Below are 19,179 nucleotides of genomic sequence, written 5' to 3' on the forward strand. Positions count from 1 at the left end.
GCAGCACTTGTTTAGTCACAGGAGCCAAAGATGCTTTCATTTACGCTTTACATCAGATAGTGTTATTTATTTATTGATGAAGCATCTTCGCACTAAAGTCTGGATGGTTACACTGCCAGTGAACATATTCTGATCACTTTCTGCTGCTTATATCAGGTCTGAAAGCAGCTTGGAAGAGCACTGTGTCAAGCTAAATGCACTGAGAATGAGTATCCTAAATGCCTCTAAAACTACAGTATTGTGCAAATGTAAAGTAAATGAAGCTCCCTTCATTTACTTAAATTCCGGTCAAAACAGAAAGTTCGTTAGAAGCCCATTCAACTAAATATATCAACATTTTTCAGTAAAGTGTCCACTTTGCCTTTATTTCAGCTTCCATTCTTTTCAAGAGAGTCCGTTTTTTAAAGAAATCTGCAGGGATATTTTTTTCACACTTCCAAAGTTCAGTCTTAGAACTTGGTTGGATTTTCTTATGATCCTAGCAATCACAATTACAAATACACCATATTGTCTTAGTTCACATCTCTAATGTTCGCTTTCAGGGTTCAACAGCAGTATTTCTTCATTTTTTTATTGTTTTCCTTTTCACAATAACATCTTGAGAGCTACACATCCTGACCCATACTGAGTTGTCTTCTCACAGGAGAAGGATGGACAGAAACACCTGTGAATTTTTCCAGATCTGAAGCAAGAATGGAGCTTGATCTTCTTGCGAATATGAAAGCATTAAGTACTGTTTATCTGATGGTGACAGTTTTAGTGGTCTACCATGTCTTGCACAGTTCCATTTTCTCTTCATCTTTTAATAATTGTTTTGAACTTCTTTTTTTCACTTACTATCCTTTGACTTTGCCTTTCCTTATGCAAGTAGATTATCTAACCTCCTGAAAAATGAATAACTTGCTCTTCAGAACCATTCTGAAGGGTATTCTCTGACTTCTGCATAGTATTGTATATGTCCACTCCACCAATAAAATACTGCACAAAGTAACAAACAGATCTAAATGAACATACAAACTGGCCATGCTCACATTTCCTATGCACACATCTCCTTAAGGAAAAAGACATGCACAAACACATGCGAAAACATGTGCACCATGAATATTATATATCACACTGTCTTTGATGAAGGATTTATCTCTCACTCTCTCTGTACCTCCTTCTCTCTCTCTCTCTCTCTCTCGCTTTATTCAAAACAAAGCCATACATACGTACATAAGACTGTTTACCTTCGGAGATGGGGCAGGTGAGGACCTGTGTGCTGTAAGAGCTAAGAGGAGCCACTCTAGCGGAATGTTTCTTCATTCTCCCATCCGTCCCTGTACCGCCTGTATGTGTATGTGTGTGGGAGCTACACAGCTCAACTCTTCTGACAGATCGTCTTCGTCCCCGCACACATCTCTGCTGCAACTCCCACTCCTTCCCTCTCTCTCTCAGGTTCTCTTTCTTCTGTATTTTTCTATTTTTCACTTTTCCCCACTGTGCTGTCTCCTCCTCCAACTGTCAAATCACTTCCACCTTGTTTTCTCAAACTCTCTCCCTATGCCTCTCGCTCTCCCTCTCTCTCTTTCTCTACGTATATAACTGTACTAGCATTGCAGTTGCACTGTCATTCTGTTATCCTGTGTCTCCTAGGGAGACTGGGCTTCAAGTGCATATGGAAGTGTGCAATCATTCTCTCTTCATCTCTCTCTCTGTCTGTCTCTTGCTCTCTCCCTCTAAACACACACTCTCTCGATCTCTCTCTCTTGCTCTCTCTCTCTCTCTCTCTCTCTCTCCCCGCCTCCCTACCCTCTCAGTGGATCCTCTGCTTTGTTTGGAAGGTAACCAAGCAGCTCAGGCTAATTATGCTGTGTTAGCCCCTCTACCCCTCTTTCTCTTGCCCACACCATCCCGTGGCTCAATAAAGGAAAGCACAGGTAAACTAATAGTTTAAAAACACAACAACTCGGCTCTCTTTCCCTTCATCTTTCCTTCCCCAATCACTCTCTCCACCCTTTAGCAGCTCTTGTCCTTTACTCAAAAGCTCTCCAGCCTGACGTCTGATCAAGGTCTTGTCCTCATATCTGAGCTGCTGCAGCGTCTTGCTCACCAAACGCATGGCCTCAGGGACTCCTCTCTGAAAAGCCTTTTATTTTTTCCACAGTACCATTGTGCTCTTTCTCAGATTAGCTCAGGCAGGGTGGCCTGTTTTGCTCTCCAAGTGTCAACAAGGCAGGAGATTTATAAGTGGAACTGTTTGAGATCTGGGTGGGCGGGTTATAGCATTTTTTTTAGAGTATACATTTTACATACGCAGAACTGACTTGTTTTGAAATTCAGCTGCAGTTAAGCAACTTCTAAGAGCCTAAAATAACTAGTGCTGCTGCTAATGTGACATTAACTTCTCTTATTCATTAATTTCACAGTTCCCACAGCTCTCAGGTAATTTCAGTGGGAAACTCTGCCTCTCTCACCCTCTGCAAAGTGGTCACACATGGCTGCTAAGCTAAATTGCCTAAGAACTTTGAGAAGTCCACCCCTAGCATACATATAAAAGCAATGGTTCAGCCCAAAAATGTATACAATTTTCACCTTACCTCTTATGAAGTCAGTCAGCCAAGACATTTCAACTGTCCAAAGGTTGCTTCTTTAGTTTTGCACTCAAGCTACAAAGCTAATAAGCAATAAAACTGATACTGATAAAAAATCAGTAGTAGCAACCATCCTGGCTTGAATTTTGCCTGTACTTTTGTCCATTTTATAGACAGAAGTAAGGATGAACAATTTGGAGAAAATGTCTACTTGCCATTTTTCTGACAAATATTGTCATTGTGCTTTAAATTGTGATTATTTTCTAGAAATCAAAGGTCCAGGCCATTATTTCTGGCTTGAAGCTTTAACACTAAATGTAATGATACAGATTGCCAGTTAGTTGTGGTTGTGTTGTAACTGCAAAAGCAGTGTCAGAAACCTCATGAGCAAGTCTATGTAAGATGATGTAACAACTTGACATGGTTTGAGACAACTGTGTGATTTAGGTTTGCATTTGCTATAAGCTTCCATTATTTATTAGCCACATTAGTTTTGTAGCTCCAATGCAAACCTAAAGAAGCCAGCTTCAGACACCAGTTATGTCTTGGCTACACATGTTCTAAAAGGAATAGAGTGTAAATTTTATTTTTGGTTGAATCACCGATTTAACTTCCAGGCTATTTTATGAGCAAGCTACATTTCCACTGGCTACCTTGTTGTTGCTGATGGTTTGGTTTGAAGGTTAATGTAGCTAGCATGGAACAGCTTAGATGTGCAGTTGCTGAAATGAAATGAAGTGGGTCTTGCAGTCTGTGGTCAATAATCAGGCCCAAAACTGACCTGTCTGTTCAAGGGAGTCCATTTACACAGCACCTCCTGGACTGAGGTTTGCCGTGCTATCTGTGGTCTTCAAGATCATGTCTTTATTGGACCTCACTTATTTCACACACATTCACACTGGTCACACACCTGATTCTCTAAACACCCATCCACACATTCTTCCTCTGACACACTAGTACACACACTAGCTACTTCTGCTGTTTCCCTTCAGACTACACAGCCACAGAGTGCGATATTACTGACATATGCTTGAGCATAAACACATTTTCTCCTGTAAACATTCATTTTCCCCTCACAATGTCTCTAACTGTGTGTACACACTACACTTTCTCTCTGAAATGGGTACGATCTCACCTCAGCCATGATAACAAGACAGCCTGGGCATGGAATACATGTTCCACAAACACCGGCAGATTTTGGCTTGTTTTAAACAGAGAGGCAGACAGGTTAGTGAGTGTGTGCCAAAAGCATGTCAGGGAGCAGTGAAGTCATCATTATACTGTGCCAGGAAGTCTACCACTAGAGGATACACTCAGCTCATGATTTGATTTGATTCGGTTCATTTTTGCTGGTTTCAGAATTGTTTAACCGACTAACCATTAACTGACAAACAATTGTAACAATAAAGTTACAATAAAAGAAACGTTTTTTAACAGAAAACAAACACCAGGAAGTGATGACAGATAATTATCAATATTCTCAGAGAGAAAGTGTGGTGCATGGTCAAGTGACAAAATCATGTGTGTGCAGATTCACAAATAAGAGCTACTGACGTACACTGAGCCAAAGCTAGCACCTGTCACCACTTAGTAATGAGAGGTAAATATAATTTCAGAAGTTTGGAATATAGAACATTCAGTAGCCCATCATTATATATTCCAGTAATTTAGTCAACTTTTTAGTTTTTGGTCAAGTAACACATTAAAATGTCATAGCTCGTTAATGGTTAATTGCTGACCAATGATGGTTAGTCAAGTTGTCAAAATATGCAAGAAGAAAACAGAAGAAAAAAAAAGTATCAGCGTGCTGGTGTGAATAACATTTGGTGCTCAAATAATGCAACTGCACAACAGAGGCATAATTCAAAGCGTGTAAGAGTTTACTGATTTTAATACGGTATCAGAAAAAACAGTGTATTGAAATTCAAAACTGTGTTGCTGATACAGCTTTCAATCTCTTCCAGTCCTCTTGTGAAAACCACTGTTTATTTTATTACAAATATAGGTGCCTGGGTGCATCCTATGACAGTGAAGTGGGTGGGGAGAGGGGAAGAGCTTATGCTTAGCACACTCCCAAATTCACATAGCCATCCTTTTTTCTGAAGGCACTTAGTGGATTTTTTGTCTGTCGTGGCAGGCACTGAAAAAACTATGGAGTATTCACACAGAGTTTTATAGGTGGGTGCCCACACTTGTGGTCCCCACAAGCAATTATGAGACAATATAAACAGCTTTTATGACTTATGGTGGGCTCAGCAGGAAAAATGAACTAATTTGCCATCGTGTTAAGGCTGATCACTATCCTGATGCTCTCCATGTCTTTCCTGAATGTCTGCCCATTTCCTCCTCCAGTCACTGCTTAGCAACTGTTACACTATCTGCCATTACCTCAGGCAAGCTTTCAAATTTCCAGCACTAAGTGAGGGTTCCTGTGAATGCACCTTGAATTAGAAGCTCCTGGTATTTAAAAGATGTCCTGGGAATCTGTGAAAATGAGATCTGATTCCTCAACAGGGTAGATGATACCTGTTTCCAAAGCCAGACCATGTGAAAATATAAACCATTAAAATGTTCATCTGCATTATCAGAAGTAAAATACAAAAGGGAAAAAAATAACTTTTTTATTTGTGCTTTGCCAAAGATGCTTGACGATTTGGTTTTTAAGTTTACAGATTTTTTCTGTCTTTATGTATATTTTAGCTGAATGATTTTAATTTACATCACCTTTATTATGGTAAATGTACTTGAGAAGAGCAGATACATGCTTTACAGTGTATTAGTTGTTTGGTTTATGTTAACCTGTTAATGTGTGGATAATCTTGCTACAGTTTTGTCTCGATCGGAAAATAAAATTGTGCTTTTAGTGGCAACATGCCCAACCTTGCAGCTAGTATGCTGCCATCATGGTACTTCATAGCCCCTAACCTGATTCACTGACAACCCAAAAAAAGAAAGCCAGGTAGGGGCCCACCAGATTTTTCAGGGGCCAATAACTTGATGATCCGGGTCTGAGTGAGTTAGCACAAGTAAGTAAACATGAGACATTGATTTGAACGAACGACTGATAAAGTTTTAAAAACGGATATATAGATTAACAGACAGAATACATTTATAGTATTTCTATAACAAAACAGAAAAAAACAACAATTTGGACTGAATACAGCCAAAACTAGCTTTTCCTCTATGTTGGATGACTAGATGGACTAGAGAAAAGGCATCCTCAGTATTGACTGGTCAAGTGTGATGACATATGCTGCTTTTCTTGGATGGCCAGCAGAAAAGTTGACAGTTTTTCAACTGAAACATGTGATTTAATATGCACATGGCACAGGCTAATGGAGTTCTTTTATGCAGCAGTGCATGCTGTGAGAGAAAAGGTGCTGTCTAAATGTGCTCTTAGAGTTGGGAACATATTAGAGCCAAAACAATCTGTGCAGTATGCAATTAGAGCACTGCAGAAAAAAAAAAACATTTAAAATATATAAAATGAAAAAAAAATCTGGCCTTCAGAAATTGAAACTTAAAATATATATATTTTTACATCCTTAACAGAATGTAACTGATATTTCCATGATGTGCACTGTCACATTTATGCATTGCAACGCTACTGTCATGATGTACTGCTACAACCCTAACAACCACTGTATCAGAGTCACAGTAAGTCCTCCTTAATCCGCCTCCACAAGAACATCAAGTATTCTCCAACGACCTCATAGAGCCGTTTTACACTCTTTTTTTAGACTTTAATATCTCAGTTGCAACCATACACTGATACACTCATTAGTAGGATCTGCCAACAGGATTTAGATAAACACAGATAATATGACTACAGATTGTATCTGTACTCTTCTGTGGCAGACAATAAAAGGTGTTCGCCAAAGATATCGTCACTTTTTTAAAAATAATTTTAAAAAAATGAGTTGATTGATTTCAAAAACAAAGAAGAAACAGATAGGAAAATCTAATCACTGGTAAAAAATAAATAAATAATAATGTATAGTTTATAGATTAGTATTTTAGCACACATGCAGCCAGTGCTCTAGAAATACTGATGACAGCCATGAAAATTGATAACATAGTGTGCAAATGTCAGAGACCACCCCATAATTATTCAATTTCTAGTCAGAACAGCCAAAAAGTACTATTTATAATTTTTTTGGGAGATATTTGAAGAGAATGTATATGAGATAATCAGACAGAAAAATAAGTGTAAAAAAACAGGACAGAAATAGAGAGAAAATGAAACTCCTAACAACCACGCAAGACCTGGTAGTCATGAGATAAACTGTACTGAGAAAAATCAAGCTTCATTCTTGCTTCAGATCTGAAAAGGTGTCTCCATCCATCCTTCTACTGTGAGAATACAATTCAACACTGTGGGTCTGAAAGGATGTGTAGCTGTCAAGAAGCCACTACTGAGAAAAGAAATAGACAAAAAGAAGAAAATTTGCAAATTCAAACAAAACATTGCTGGTGCTCTCAGAAAAATGTACTGTCCACCCCAGAGTCCAGACCTCAACATGACTGAATGTGTTAGGAAATACCTGAATTAAGTTTAAAAGTGTGGAGAAATATCACTGCAGATGTCTTTGAAAAAATAAAAGCAAGTCTCTCAAAAAGAAAGGAAGCAGTAATAAATGCAAAGAGTGGACACAATAAATGCTGACAAATCTGAAATTACATTGTCATTGAGGATTCTGTGTAATTTTCTGTTAAATATTTTGCAGCTTTTTTCCTGATGCTGAAAAACAAATAGCTGGACCTTAGTAGCAGTTTTGACTGGAAATTAAATAAGTAGAAGGCGGTCTCTGGCTTTTGCACAGTACTGCATATACAAACACATTTAAGCTTGAGGGCAGTTTAATGTGTGAACACTGTAATGACATAAGTCAAGTGCCTTTTTATAAGTTACCTGGGAAAAAATGAAAGAGGCATCACTTAATCCAGCCAAAGTGATAAAATGGAATAAAAGTGTGTGATGCTTTAAGAAGTAATGTTAGAGTTTTAATGATTTCACTCACACATACAAACATAGACACACAGACACGCATGTGTTCTGGGCACAGAATCTCTGTACAAGCAGTAAGCTTCAGAAAAATGCTTGGAACTATGGCTAAACAATAGAATTTTGTGATAAATACTGTGATATTTGAAAAATAAAAAGGAGTCATGAATGTGTCCAGATACTCTATACTAAGTGGAGCTAATTATTACTCTAGCAAAGGTAAAAAGGAGGGATGCACCGATAATTGTGGGCCAATATCTGATATCTTTCATGAACATATGTGCTGATGTCGATGTCAGTCAATAAAAACTTATAAAATGTGGAAACTGATTAAACCTGAATTTGCATCATAGAAAACTGTGAAGCTCACAGCCATAAACAGCTGCAGGTATAGAGTTACAAATTACTCTGATATCACTGCTGGTCCATAATGAAAAAGGTACATTTAGAGGCATTAAGGCGGTATTACTACAATCTGCTAAGGGCTGCACGATATGTATGGAAACAGCACATTTCAACTATATTGCTTCATACTGTGATGTAAGTACAACATCAATTATACTGAGGATATGAAATACAGGTGATCCTAGGGGGTCCGAGACACCCTAAACTTTTTGGACCCCCTGAATGCCTCAAAATCTAAATTCTGGGGGGTCCCTGAAAATAAACATATCCTGATGCTGTCCATAAAAATAGAGAAAAATAGACATTCAAATTCAGACAAATACAAATTCAGGGAAAGGAATTCATCCACAATCAGCGAGCTTCTGTCTTTAATGTTCTTAACTATCTAGATATACAGCACTCCTCCTGCTTCAGGGTGGTGCTATGGCAAACTTGTTCACCTAGTTGGTCCTTCATAGCCTAACAACTGTAACTACACCTGGGACACCTCCGAAAAATGTTACAATATGCCACAGCGTATCTGTAAATCTAAAGACTTGCTCGGTTTCACAAGAGACTGAGAGAAAGAATTAATTGTTACTAATTTCTCAAGCCAAAGACAAAGAGGAGAGGTATGAGATCTTAGGTAATATGTAGAAGATTAGCAAACTAAAAAAGAGCATTTCCAGAAGAAGAATCTTGCTGCCATTGTAGTTAGCATCAGTGCTGCTATGGCAAGTGAGTTATCAGCCAGTCAGTGCTGGAGTAGCCAGCCGACATGGGACCCCTGAATACCAGGGGGTATTTCACACACTGATTATATTATAAACACATTACGCCTTTTATTATTATTAACTGTGGTTAACACCATCAGCTGGGACACACACTGTTGCTCAGTGCCCATTTATAAGTCAAATGGGACCTTATTATGATTTTTTTCATGATATCATATCTGGCCTGCTTTATTTTGACAAACACTTTATATGTTTGTTGGTTTATGTTAATACCTTGACATCCAAGTAGCATCTGTGATTGGTCATAATGTTCAGAGTGCACTAAGAAAAAATTCACTGCGCTGCTGGGATATATTGTGTATCCCTACTTGAAACTCATCCTCCCAAACAGGGGCATTGCCTACAGAGACCTGTTGTCACGTCATGGAGTATGATTCTAAACAGCCCCCCCCCCCCCCCCCCCCCCCCCCCAACCCCCTGCCCAATTCCCCTCCATGGCAACGGCCAGGCCCTGGCATTCTTCCATGATGGTCTACTGCCATCGACCCATTCACAGCCTTTGTCATTTAGATCAGTGACATGTTCCTCCACTATTGTCTACACACCGTGCCCTGCCTTTTATACGTCTCTATTAAGCAGCGCTCTAGGAGACATGAGAGAGTGCAGAGAGACAGAAAAAGAGAGAAAGATGGAGAGAACACCCACACACTAAAAGCGTTCTGCACACTTCATATCCACTTACTTAACTAAGACCTCTTAAATGTGTGGAGGATATGAATGATTTACATGCATATTCAGTGGCATCTTTTTACCACAGTCTCACCAGCCATTGCCAACCTGGAAATTACATTTACATTTCTCATCTAGAAACATCTGACTTTTTCACAAATGCCTGTTATTAAAGAAAATTAGAGTTAGCTAAAGGTCTCAAAGTTGAAGAAGCAGCAACATTTTGAACATGGCTTTATGGAATACACCAAAAATGAAGATGGTGCCATCTAGTGGACAAGACACAGTGTTACAGCTCTGCTGCATACATTTACCCTCCTCCTCACCACACCAATTTCTAAACTCTGATTATAATTTATTTTAATTGACTGTTCTTAAGCAACATGTATTTTCAATCATTTATTGTCAACATTGTTCACATACTTATCTACACTTTGGCATGATTCATGTTTTCTTCACAATTTGTATGAACTGTTAAATTAGTAATATTTGAAAACAAACACAGATTAGTCTATATCTGTAAGCTGTAACACTATTATAAGCTTTAAAATGCCCAGTTCCTGGTGGTTCTTGCATCACCTCCCTCTTTGATTTACTATAACAAGCTCATGAATTTATCCGGTGAGCTCAATGACTAAATGTCTGAGTGTCCAGATGTGACTGCTGTTATTGGATTAGTAATCAGAGTAAGTAGGTCTGCGGTCATGAAGCCATCCTTCACTACACTTTACGCTCCCCCACTCCACTCAGTGACAGGATGCTGGCAGTAATGTTAAATGACCAGATGGGGGCACTATAAAATGCCTATATTTATGTCACTCTGTCCTAGTTTAATTCATCAAAAATGAATAGAATTGCATAGGCAAACATTACTTTCTAAGTAATTTTTCTTTTTCCTGAGGCGCTGTATTTAGTTTTAAACATAATAGGCCCTCTTCCTACTAACACACTTCGTTACAACCAGTCAGGGAGGAGAAAAGGTATGTACTCGTTACACTTACATACCTCATGCATAGAAGTGTAAAATCCAACAATGCATCATCTGATCTGAATTGTACCAATGCTGTAGTGTTAAAAAATTATAATCAATTCTAATGATATTTAATAAAGCATACATTCATTTCTTGGCTAAACTAATATTATTTAAACTTAAAACACTAACTCTATTGTTTTTGTTCCTCTAGTCACTCACAATCAGTTTACAATCCTGTTTTCAAAAAAGTTGTGATGCTGTGCAAAATGTAAATAATTACAGCATGCAATGATGTCAAAACCATGTAAATCTTATATTTAACTGAAAATAGCACAAAGACAAAATATAAAATGTCAAGACTGAGAAACGATATAGTTTCTGAAAAATATATGCCCAATTTTGGCACAGTGGCGTGGTGGGTAGCGCTGTCGCCTCACGGCAAGAAGGGCCTGGGTTCGATTCCCCTGCCGGGTGACCAAGGTCCTTCCTGTGTGGAGTTTGCATGTTCTCCCTGTGTCTGCGTGGGTTTCCTCTGGGTTCTCCAGTTTCCTCCCACAGTCCAAAGACATGCACTCAGGCCAACTGGACATGCTAAATTGCCCCTAGGTGTGAGTGTGTGAGGGAATGTGTTTGTCTGTCTGTCTGCCCTGCGATGGACTGGCGACCTGTCCAGGGTGTATCCTGCCTTCTGCCTGATGACAGCTGGGATAGGCTCCAGTAGCCCCCGCAACCCTGAGGGCGAAGCGGCTTAGAAGAAGAAGATGTATATGCCAAATTTGAATTTAATGCCAGAAACACATTTCCAAAAAGGTGGGACAGAACATTGTGTTGCATTACCTCTTCTTTTAACAGCCCTCTGTAAGCGTTTGGGAACTCAGGAGACCAACTACTGTAGTTTTGAAGGAGAAATGTTTTCCCATTCTTGCTTGATATAGGATTTCACCTGCTCAACAGTTTGGGATCTCCTTTGAAATACCTTTCAGTTCATAACGTTGCAAATGTTTTCAAGGGGTGACAAGTCTGGACTGCATTCAGGCCAGTTTAGCACCCTGACTCTTGCCCCATGCATACAAGGATTTCTCCAGATTCTCTGAATCTTTTAATGATATTTTGTACCATTGATGATGAAACACCCAAAGTTCTTTGCTATTTTATACTGAGAAACATTAGTCTTTCATTTTTTCCCAGAGTGGTGAACCCCTCACCATCTTTACTTCCAAAAGAGTCAGCATCTTTGGAAAGCTCTTTTTATACCAAATCATGTGACATGGGAAAATTTTGTGCTGATCTCAATGCCAATACATAAACATTTATAAAACGTAGAAATTGGAACTGCCTGTACCAGAATTAGCAGGACTGAGAAATACAGCATTTATTACTATATTATAAATGCAGTAAAATGAACAAAATGCAGACTCTGTAGCACAGTAATCCATCATCGTTTAAACCTTCTGCTCTTCTGGAATAGAGCAGGGCAGAAACTAACACAGGGTAAAATGTAACATGGATATTTTATATGATTAAACAGGTTCAGAGAGAACATACTTTCTGTCATTCTTGTCTTCTGTAAGCAACATTGTCAGCAAATTTTACAGACTGCTATACCAGAAATAAGCAAGCGGCGTTGCCACGAGATGGCAGCAAAACACTTTTAGAGCGATGCTGAAACCAACTACATTCTAAATGAAATGAAGGATTAAAATATTCATCTTCTAATAGATGTATGTTCATTTTTTCAGGTAAAGTGGTGCGATGTTTAAAAAAAAAACAAAGCATGAAGTTTGAGTTTTACATTACGTTTCCGCCATGTCTTCTTCTGTGACTTTACTGGCTGGTTGTAAAGCAGAAATTTGATTACTGTCTGACTCATGTAGACCCATAGTTTTTTCATTATCTGATTACCCAAGTATACATAAATGCATTGATCAGATTACTGAGAAAATCTGATTTTCTGCAGTTATCAGATTATTAAGTGCATGTAAACACATTTTCACAAATGATAGCATGATATTTCTCAATATTCACTGTTTTCATACAGAAGATTAACTTTTTTATCATGAGCATTTGTCATTTACTGAATTGTGTGTTGAAGTTGCAGAATTCACATCTATATTATTTTAATCATCCTGGCTGTAGTATTGCACTGTTTTGGAGTTTGTAAACAACTCACAGTGAGAGCTAGCCAGGCTAAAGTACAGCCTCCACATGGTAGAGCCAGCCTTCCCAAATGAACAGTGCTCATATCCCCACATGTGCATTTTAAACTGTCCACTTTTGGAAGTTTGTTTATGCACAGATTAATCAAAAGAATGCTAAAGATAATGTAATGAAAATCAAGTATATTTCAATTTCACTGTACTGGTATTTGCTCTTTGACTTTGTGGTTAAATCTGATATATCAGTCAAATCTAAACATCTGTCCAATGCTGACAAAGTTTAAAATGAATTGTCTGCTGATAATGACATAATAGATCCCTAAAATTCCACTCTTCACCTTCACTCTCAATCACCAATGAAATAAAAGAAATTCTATATTTGCTCCACTTCCAGCAGATGCAGGAGAGTGAGGTGGTCTGTTTTTCCCCACTGGGTTTTGGTTTTTACTAACAAATGTCTAAGCACTAATTCACAGCTAAGTCCGAGCACAAGCTGTTTGAGCTCGGTTGGGTTGGGGGCATTTATTTAAGTCAGCAGCTTGCTCTAAAGTGTCTCTATTCCCAAGTGAGTCCACAGCTAACAGTGCCTCTCTGGTTAAGTAAAAGTGTAGTGTCCCATTAGGCTTGTGGGTAAAAATAGCTCGCTAGGAAAGGAGAAGATGTGTAGGGAGAGATGGAGAGATATGAGTGCTATGATGAGGCCTACTCTACACTCACAGCACGCAGGATAAATGTTTTGATCACACCTGCATATATTTCTTTCTAATCATGTTACGAGGAACAAAATCTCTCGGAAACTCTTTCTGTGCTGATTCTAGCTGATTATTTCCACTACAGTGTTGTACATCATTATCTGCTCAGACTCAGCAGCATCTAAAGCATCATTGATCAGCTAATGATGGAGATTTCTAAGTAGTGTATTTCCAAATTGTACCATTTAACAGATTAATACTGCTAATATGTAACAGGTATTTTTTCAGTGGCAGATAACTGTCAACCTAACAAAGATTGTGTATGGTACACTGTATACTGTATAACTAGGACAATCTCTACCTGCGTTAACATTATGGGAAAATGCAACATTTATTTGTATAGGGTTGCAAATACAGATTATTACCAAAATATTAATAAATTCAGCAAATAAACAGTACTTGTGCATTAAAATGTGCAGAAGTGTGTTCTCTGTAGAGGATGTATTGTCTTATTTGCACTAAACAAAGCGTCATTTGACCAGGGGTGCCAAAACGTTTGCATGCGACTCTATTTAATCTAGCATCATTTAAATATTCTACTCTTCCTGAGTACAGCAAATATATCAGCAAACACTAGTTAGAAACACAATTCAGTCGAATCTAAACATTTGTCAAATTCCGATATTATTGCACATCCATAATGGAAACACACAATAGGTGTTTCTAATAAGGAGGACAGTTAGTGTATGTTTTACATTTTTCTAAACAGTCACTCCTTTGCTTGCTTGCTTTAAGACACAAATTATTCATAAATTCTTCATAAATTATTAGAGATTTGTGTCAATAGAAAAATGCATGTAGAGGACTGTGTGAACATTTCCCTGAACTCTGTCTCTCTGTGTCCTCTCATAACACTCTCAGCACTCCACACTGCCTGATTTCAACAGCTATAAGTGGGTGTGACTTCACTACAGAAGGCTAGAAAAACCTCAAATTATGACCATAAACCTCAATTCCAAAAACGGGGGTACAATATTTGAAATGCAAATGAAAAGAGAAAGCAGTGATTTGTAAATCCACTTTGATTTGTATTTAAGTAAAAACATCACAAAAACAAGGTATTTAATATTTTAAATTGTCAACTTCACTGACCTACTTTACTTTTAATGTAAGTCAATGGAACCAGACTTTTTTCAAGTCATTTTGGGTCATTTCTTTTGAGCTATTCATCATGAAATTTACACACAATGTAAAGGGCAACAGGTATTTAAATGATTTGTGCACTGGTGAGCAGTCATGTTGCTGCCCACAAAGTTGGGAGCATGAATTTGCCCAAAATCTCTTGGTCTGCTAAAGCATTAAGAATTCCTTTCACTGGAACTATGGGGCCGAACCCAACTCCTGAAAAACAACCCCACACCATAATCCCCTCTCCACCAAACTTTATACTTGGCACTATGCAGTCAGACAAGTACTGTTCTCCTGGCAACCGCCAAACCCAGACTTCTCCATCGGATTGCCAGATGGAGAAGCGTGATTTGTCACTCCAGAGAACACGTCTCCACTGCTCTAGGGTCCAGTGGCGGCACTTTACACAACTGCATTTGACGCTTTGCATTGTGCTTGACTCCAGTATGAAGTGCAAAATACGAAATTGAAGGCCCTGTACAGTTGCACAGTTAAACAATTGGCAAAAATCTGCTTTCTTCATTCCCAAAATGATTATTAAGTGAAAGTTTGCAATTAGTGTATATTTGCAAAAAACAATCAAGTTCAAAATGTAAAACATCAAATATCATGTTTTTGTACTGTTTTCAATTCAAAGACATTGAATTCAATTCAAAGACATACTGTTCAAATACTATTATTGTTCAAATACTATTCAAAGACATTCAATTCAAAGACATACTGTTTCAACTTTTTTGGAATTGAAGTTTATATATCAAGATATGAATATAGTGCTGCACTAGATTCACAAATACAACCCCATTTCCAAAAAAGTTGGGACATTGTGCAAAATGTAAATAAAAACAAAACCCAAAGATGTGCAAATCATTTAAACCCTATATTTCATTGAAAATGCTTCAAAGACATAATATCAAATTTTGAAACTAAGAATTTTTTTAAAATATATTTTAAATACTCACTTTTGATAGTCATAGTAAACATATTTGTAAGACTGCCTACCACCATCTCAGAAATATTGCCAAGTTGCGTCCTATCCTCAGTCTGTCTGATGCTGAAAGACTGGTCCATGCTTTTGTGTCCTCAAGACTGGACTACTGTAATGCTCTTCTCTTGGGGCTCCCTAGTAAGAGTATTCAGAGACTACAGTATGTTCAAAACAGTGCAGCCAGGGTCCTGATGAAGGTACGCAAAAATGAGCACATTACACCTGTTCTTCAGTCTCTTCACTGGCTCCCTGTGACTAAGAGGATTGAATACAAGGTTCTCCTCCTTACACACAAATGTGTTCATGGCCAGGCTCCCTCTTACTTAAAAGAACTGCTAGTACCACAGACACATCTACGAGCCCTTCGCTCTGTGCATCTCCACCATCTTCTTCCAACCAGAACAAAACTTTGTACCATGGGTGACCGTGCCTTTTGTTCTGCAGCTCCACGCCTTTGGAATGCCCTGCCTGACCATCTGAGGAAGCCTCAGACAACTGATTCTTTTAAAAAGGGACTAAAGACATATCTTTTTAGGAGGACATATGGACAATAAAGTATTATATTTTATTAGTATTATTTTTTTGATTATTATCTTTTAATTAATGTTGTACACTGTAAGCACTTTGGGATTTACTATAAATGAAAAGTGCGTTATAAATCCAATGTATTATTATTATTATTATATATGCACATCTTGATGCCAGCAACACGTGCCAAAAAAAATTGGGACGGGGCAACAAAAGGCCGTTAAAGTTGTGTAATGGGGTGCATTTGTGCACATGGCATGGGTAACTGGCACATCTGTGAAGGCATTAATGCTGAACGACATATACATGTTTTGGCGACATACAGTGCCATCTAGACAACATCTTTTTTACAGCATGCCTTGCTTATTTCAGCAGACAATATCCACATTCTGCACATATTACAAAAGCATGACTCCATATTAAAAGAGTCTGGATGCTAAACTGACCTGCCTACAGTCCAGACCTCTCACCACTGAAAACATTCAGCACATTATAAAATGAAATATATGATAAAGGAGACTCTAAAATGTTGAGTGGCTAAAAATCCTATGTTAAGCAAAAATGAGAAAACATTTCACTTTCAAAACTACCACAACTGATCTCCTCACTTTCCAAAGACTTACAGTGTTGTTGAAAGAAGAGGTGATGAAACACAGTGGTAAACACGCCCCCGTCCCAACTTTTTTGGACTGTGTTGTTGGCAACAAATACAACATGGGTATATATTAAAAAAAAAAAAACAATAAAATTTCTCAGTTTTAACAATTCATTTGTTGTCTTTGTAATATTTTCAATGAAATATAGGGTTTAAATTATTTGCACATCATCAATTTTGTTTTTATTTACATTTTGCTCAGCGTCCCAACTTTTTTGGACATGGGGTTGTATTTGTAAACCTGGTACCACCTCTGTTCTCACTTTGCCAGCCACCAGATAATGATGCACAAGGAACATATAAAACGTGTGAGAGACATGCAGTGCATTCCCTCTATAAAGCTGTTGGAGTAGGGTTTTCATAGGGAGGTCAGAAGGCTGCCCTTGTGCAAGGACATTGTGATCCTGCTCTTGGTCCTGTGCCACTTTGCCAGTTTGGAGTTTTAATTGCGGTGCATGTTGCAGCACCTCATGCATGGCACACTTATGTAATGCGGCTTGTGGGGTGAGGGAACATGCAGCAGTCTTAGTGTTACAGGCCTCCATCCACTGGGATGCTGATAAATATGACACGCAAACACACACACACACACTGTGATCTTCATTACACATGATTCATGCAGGCACGTCCTGCGCTGGTGCCATAATGACACACCAGGGACGACGAAGACCCGCTCTTCAGCCAGGGCTTTGTAACTGTGCTTTCTGAGCAGAGAGCCAGATCATCTCATTAGCGGCACTCAGCCACATTCACACAACCCATTAGATTCTTGCTTGCCCAATGAAACCTTAACAGCAACATCTTGCACTGAGCCACAACTGTTTGCACGGCAAGCAATTAGGGCTGAGTGATATCGTTTACTACTCGTTATCATGATACTGGCCTTTGTAATGCTGATATCATAGGGTTGTATATAATTATTATTTTTATGTGTGTGCTATTAGCACCCTGATCGATTACAGCTATAAAAGGGTATTTCTATTATTTATTGTTTTTCAATATATAGAACGGCATATAGCAATCACAATATTTAGCAACATTATCTCAAACTAGTATTTTGCCTATATCGTGCAGCCCTAGGAGCTCCTTTATACAACATAGTGGATCTAATAATAGAACAGCAAGACTCAAGCCATTAAAACTTCATATTGTCTACAAATCTCAATGCATAACAAGTCATCTGCAGTTTTTTATCAGCTTGTCATTGCCTAATAGCATTACATGCTGGTGCATACATAACTGCTTAGTCAACTCTTTGGAGAATAGGCAATCTTAGGAGAATAGCAGCTCTATTCAATTAGTTGAATCTGCTGCAGCCAGTAGTAGAGCAAAAGCCACACAGGAGAGCCAGCAACATTAAATTAACTCCTGCAGAGCACATAAGAACACATAGTGGAGCACACTGCAGTTCATTTCACACTAGTGGAGTTCAATTTAAAAGTGGTGATTTGACTCTGTAGAGTGAGTGACACAGTGTGCCACAATATAATGAACTAAATGGTGCCGTTCCTTGGTCAAGAATGGATAAAAGAAGGTCTTTTGTCTTATTTTGTGCTCATTCCAGAGCATACCATTTACAATGAGTCCAAAGTTTGCTCAGGAACTTGTCCACATGAGTCCACACCATGAGGGATGTACTCTTGATTTTGAATCTATTCGCTTTAAGCTTTGAGGGGAAACCTGCTTCTACACCACCCACCAGGTTTATGCAAATAACATTAGTCTTAAACACACATAAAACCCAACCAACTCTAAATGCACTCCTCCATTTCTAATTGCTCCACCACACCAGCTAGTCTTGATAGCTTTTACATGAACACGGACGTGCTGCTAAGAAATGCCACTCAGCACTGATTTGTTACACAAACAAACGAGAAACGAGCAACAAAAACATGCTTCTCTCTGGCGCTCTGAGCCCTCAGGTGCTTCGCGTCTCCCTCCACACCCCCACTTACTTCTATGGCTGGAATATCCAGGGTAGTAGCCATAATAGCCCGTCATTCGCAAAATGCGGTCCTCAATGTCATGCACCCCGTTGGCCGTCACTTTGGGTGCTTCCCTGTAGGTCGGGTGGTTCTCGGCTTTGGGGGATTTGGGGGACGCTATGCCCGGGAGGTGGGAGCTCCTGAGCGGCTCCAGGCGGACTCCGAGCTGCTCCACTCCCTCGCTCTCCATTCTGGCAAAACAAGCTAAAGGCCAGCTTCTAGGTAACGAGCGAGAACCCCACGAAGCCCGCTGTCGAGAGCATCACCCAACAGCGGAGGACACACACATTCCCATACACACGGGGAGACTCGCGCTACTGAAACTTGGCTGGCGTTTTTCACGCGATCGTACGCCAGAGGGCGCAGCGGTGTACTCGAACAAGCGTAGCGCTGTGAGCGTGGATTCAGAATAGCTGCAGGCTTTCGGGTTTTTTTACCCACCCGTATTACGACAGCCCCCGCCTCCTGTGGCGGGATTGGCTAATACTGCACCTCCTCCTGAGCCACGATAGGCGGGCTATTTGTGAGTATTAACAACAAGCCAATTCCAGACTAACAAGGCGGGATGACGACACCTAGCGTAGGAGGAGGG

At 39.1% G+C, this 19,179-nt stretch overlaps 1 protein-coding gene across 3 annotated transcripts in view; it reads right to left on the bottom strand.

The window, feature by feature from the left end:
* Positions 1 to 18,944, bottom strand: part of slc35f4 (solute carrier family 35 member F4) — a 34,317-nt gene extending 15,373 nt beyond the window's left edge. Inside the window, exon 1 of one of the 3 annotated variants that reach the window (XM_017711819.2) lies at positions 18,558 to 18,944. In XM_017711819.2, the coding sequence (XP_017567308.1) occupies positions 18,558 to 18,777 (220 nt within the window). In that variant the 5' untranslated portion in view covers positions 18,778 to 18,944. Of the gene's footprint in view, positions 1 to 1,229; positions 1,673 to 18,557 lie in introns of those variants that run through there. The other 2 variants (XM_017711818.2, XM_037541709.1) reach the window with 2 other exon arrangements.
* Between the last annotated feature and the right edge of the window lie 235 nt (positions 18,945 to 19,179).

The sequence above is a fragment of the Pygocentrus nattereri genome, chromosome 10 (genome assembly GCF_015220715.1).
Source record: "Pygocentrus nattereri isolate fPygNat1 chromosome 10, fPygNat1.pri, whole genome shotgun sequence".
Classification (NCBI taxonomy): domain Eukaryota; kingdom Metazoa; phylum Chordata; class Actinopteri; order Characiformes; family Serrasalmidae; genus Pygocentrus; species Pygocentrus nattereri.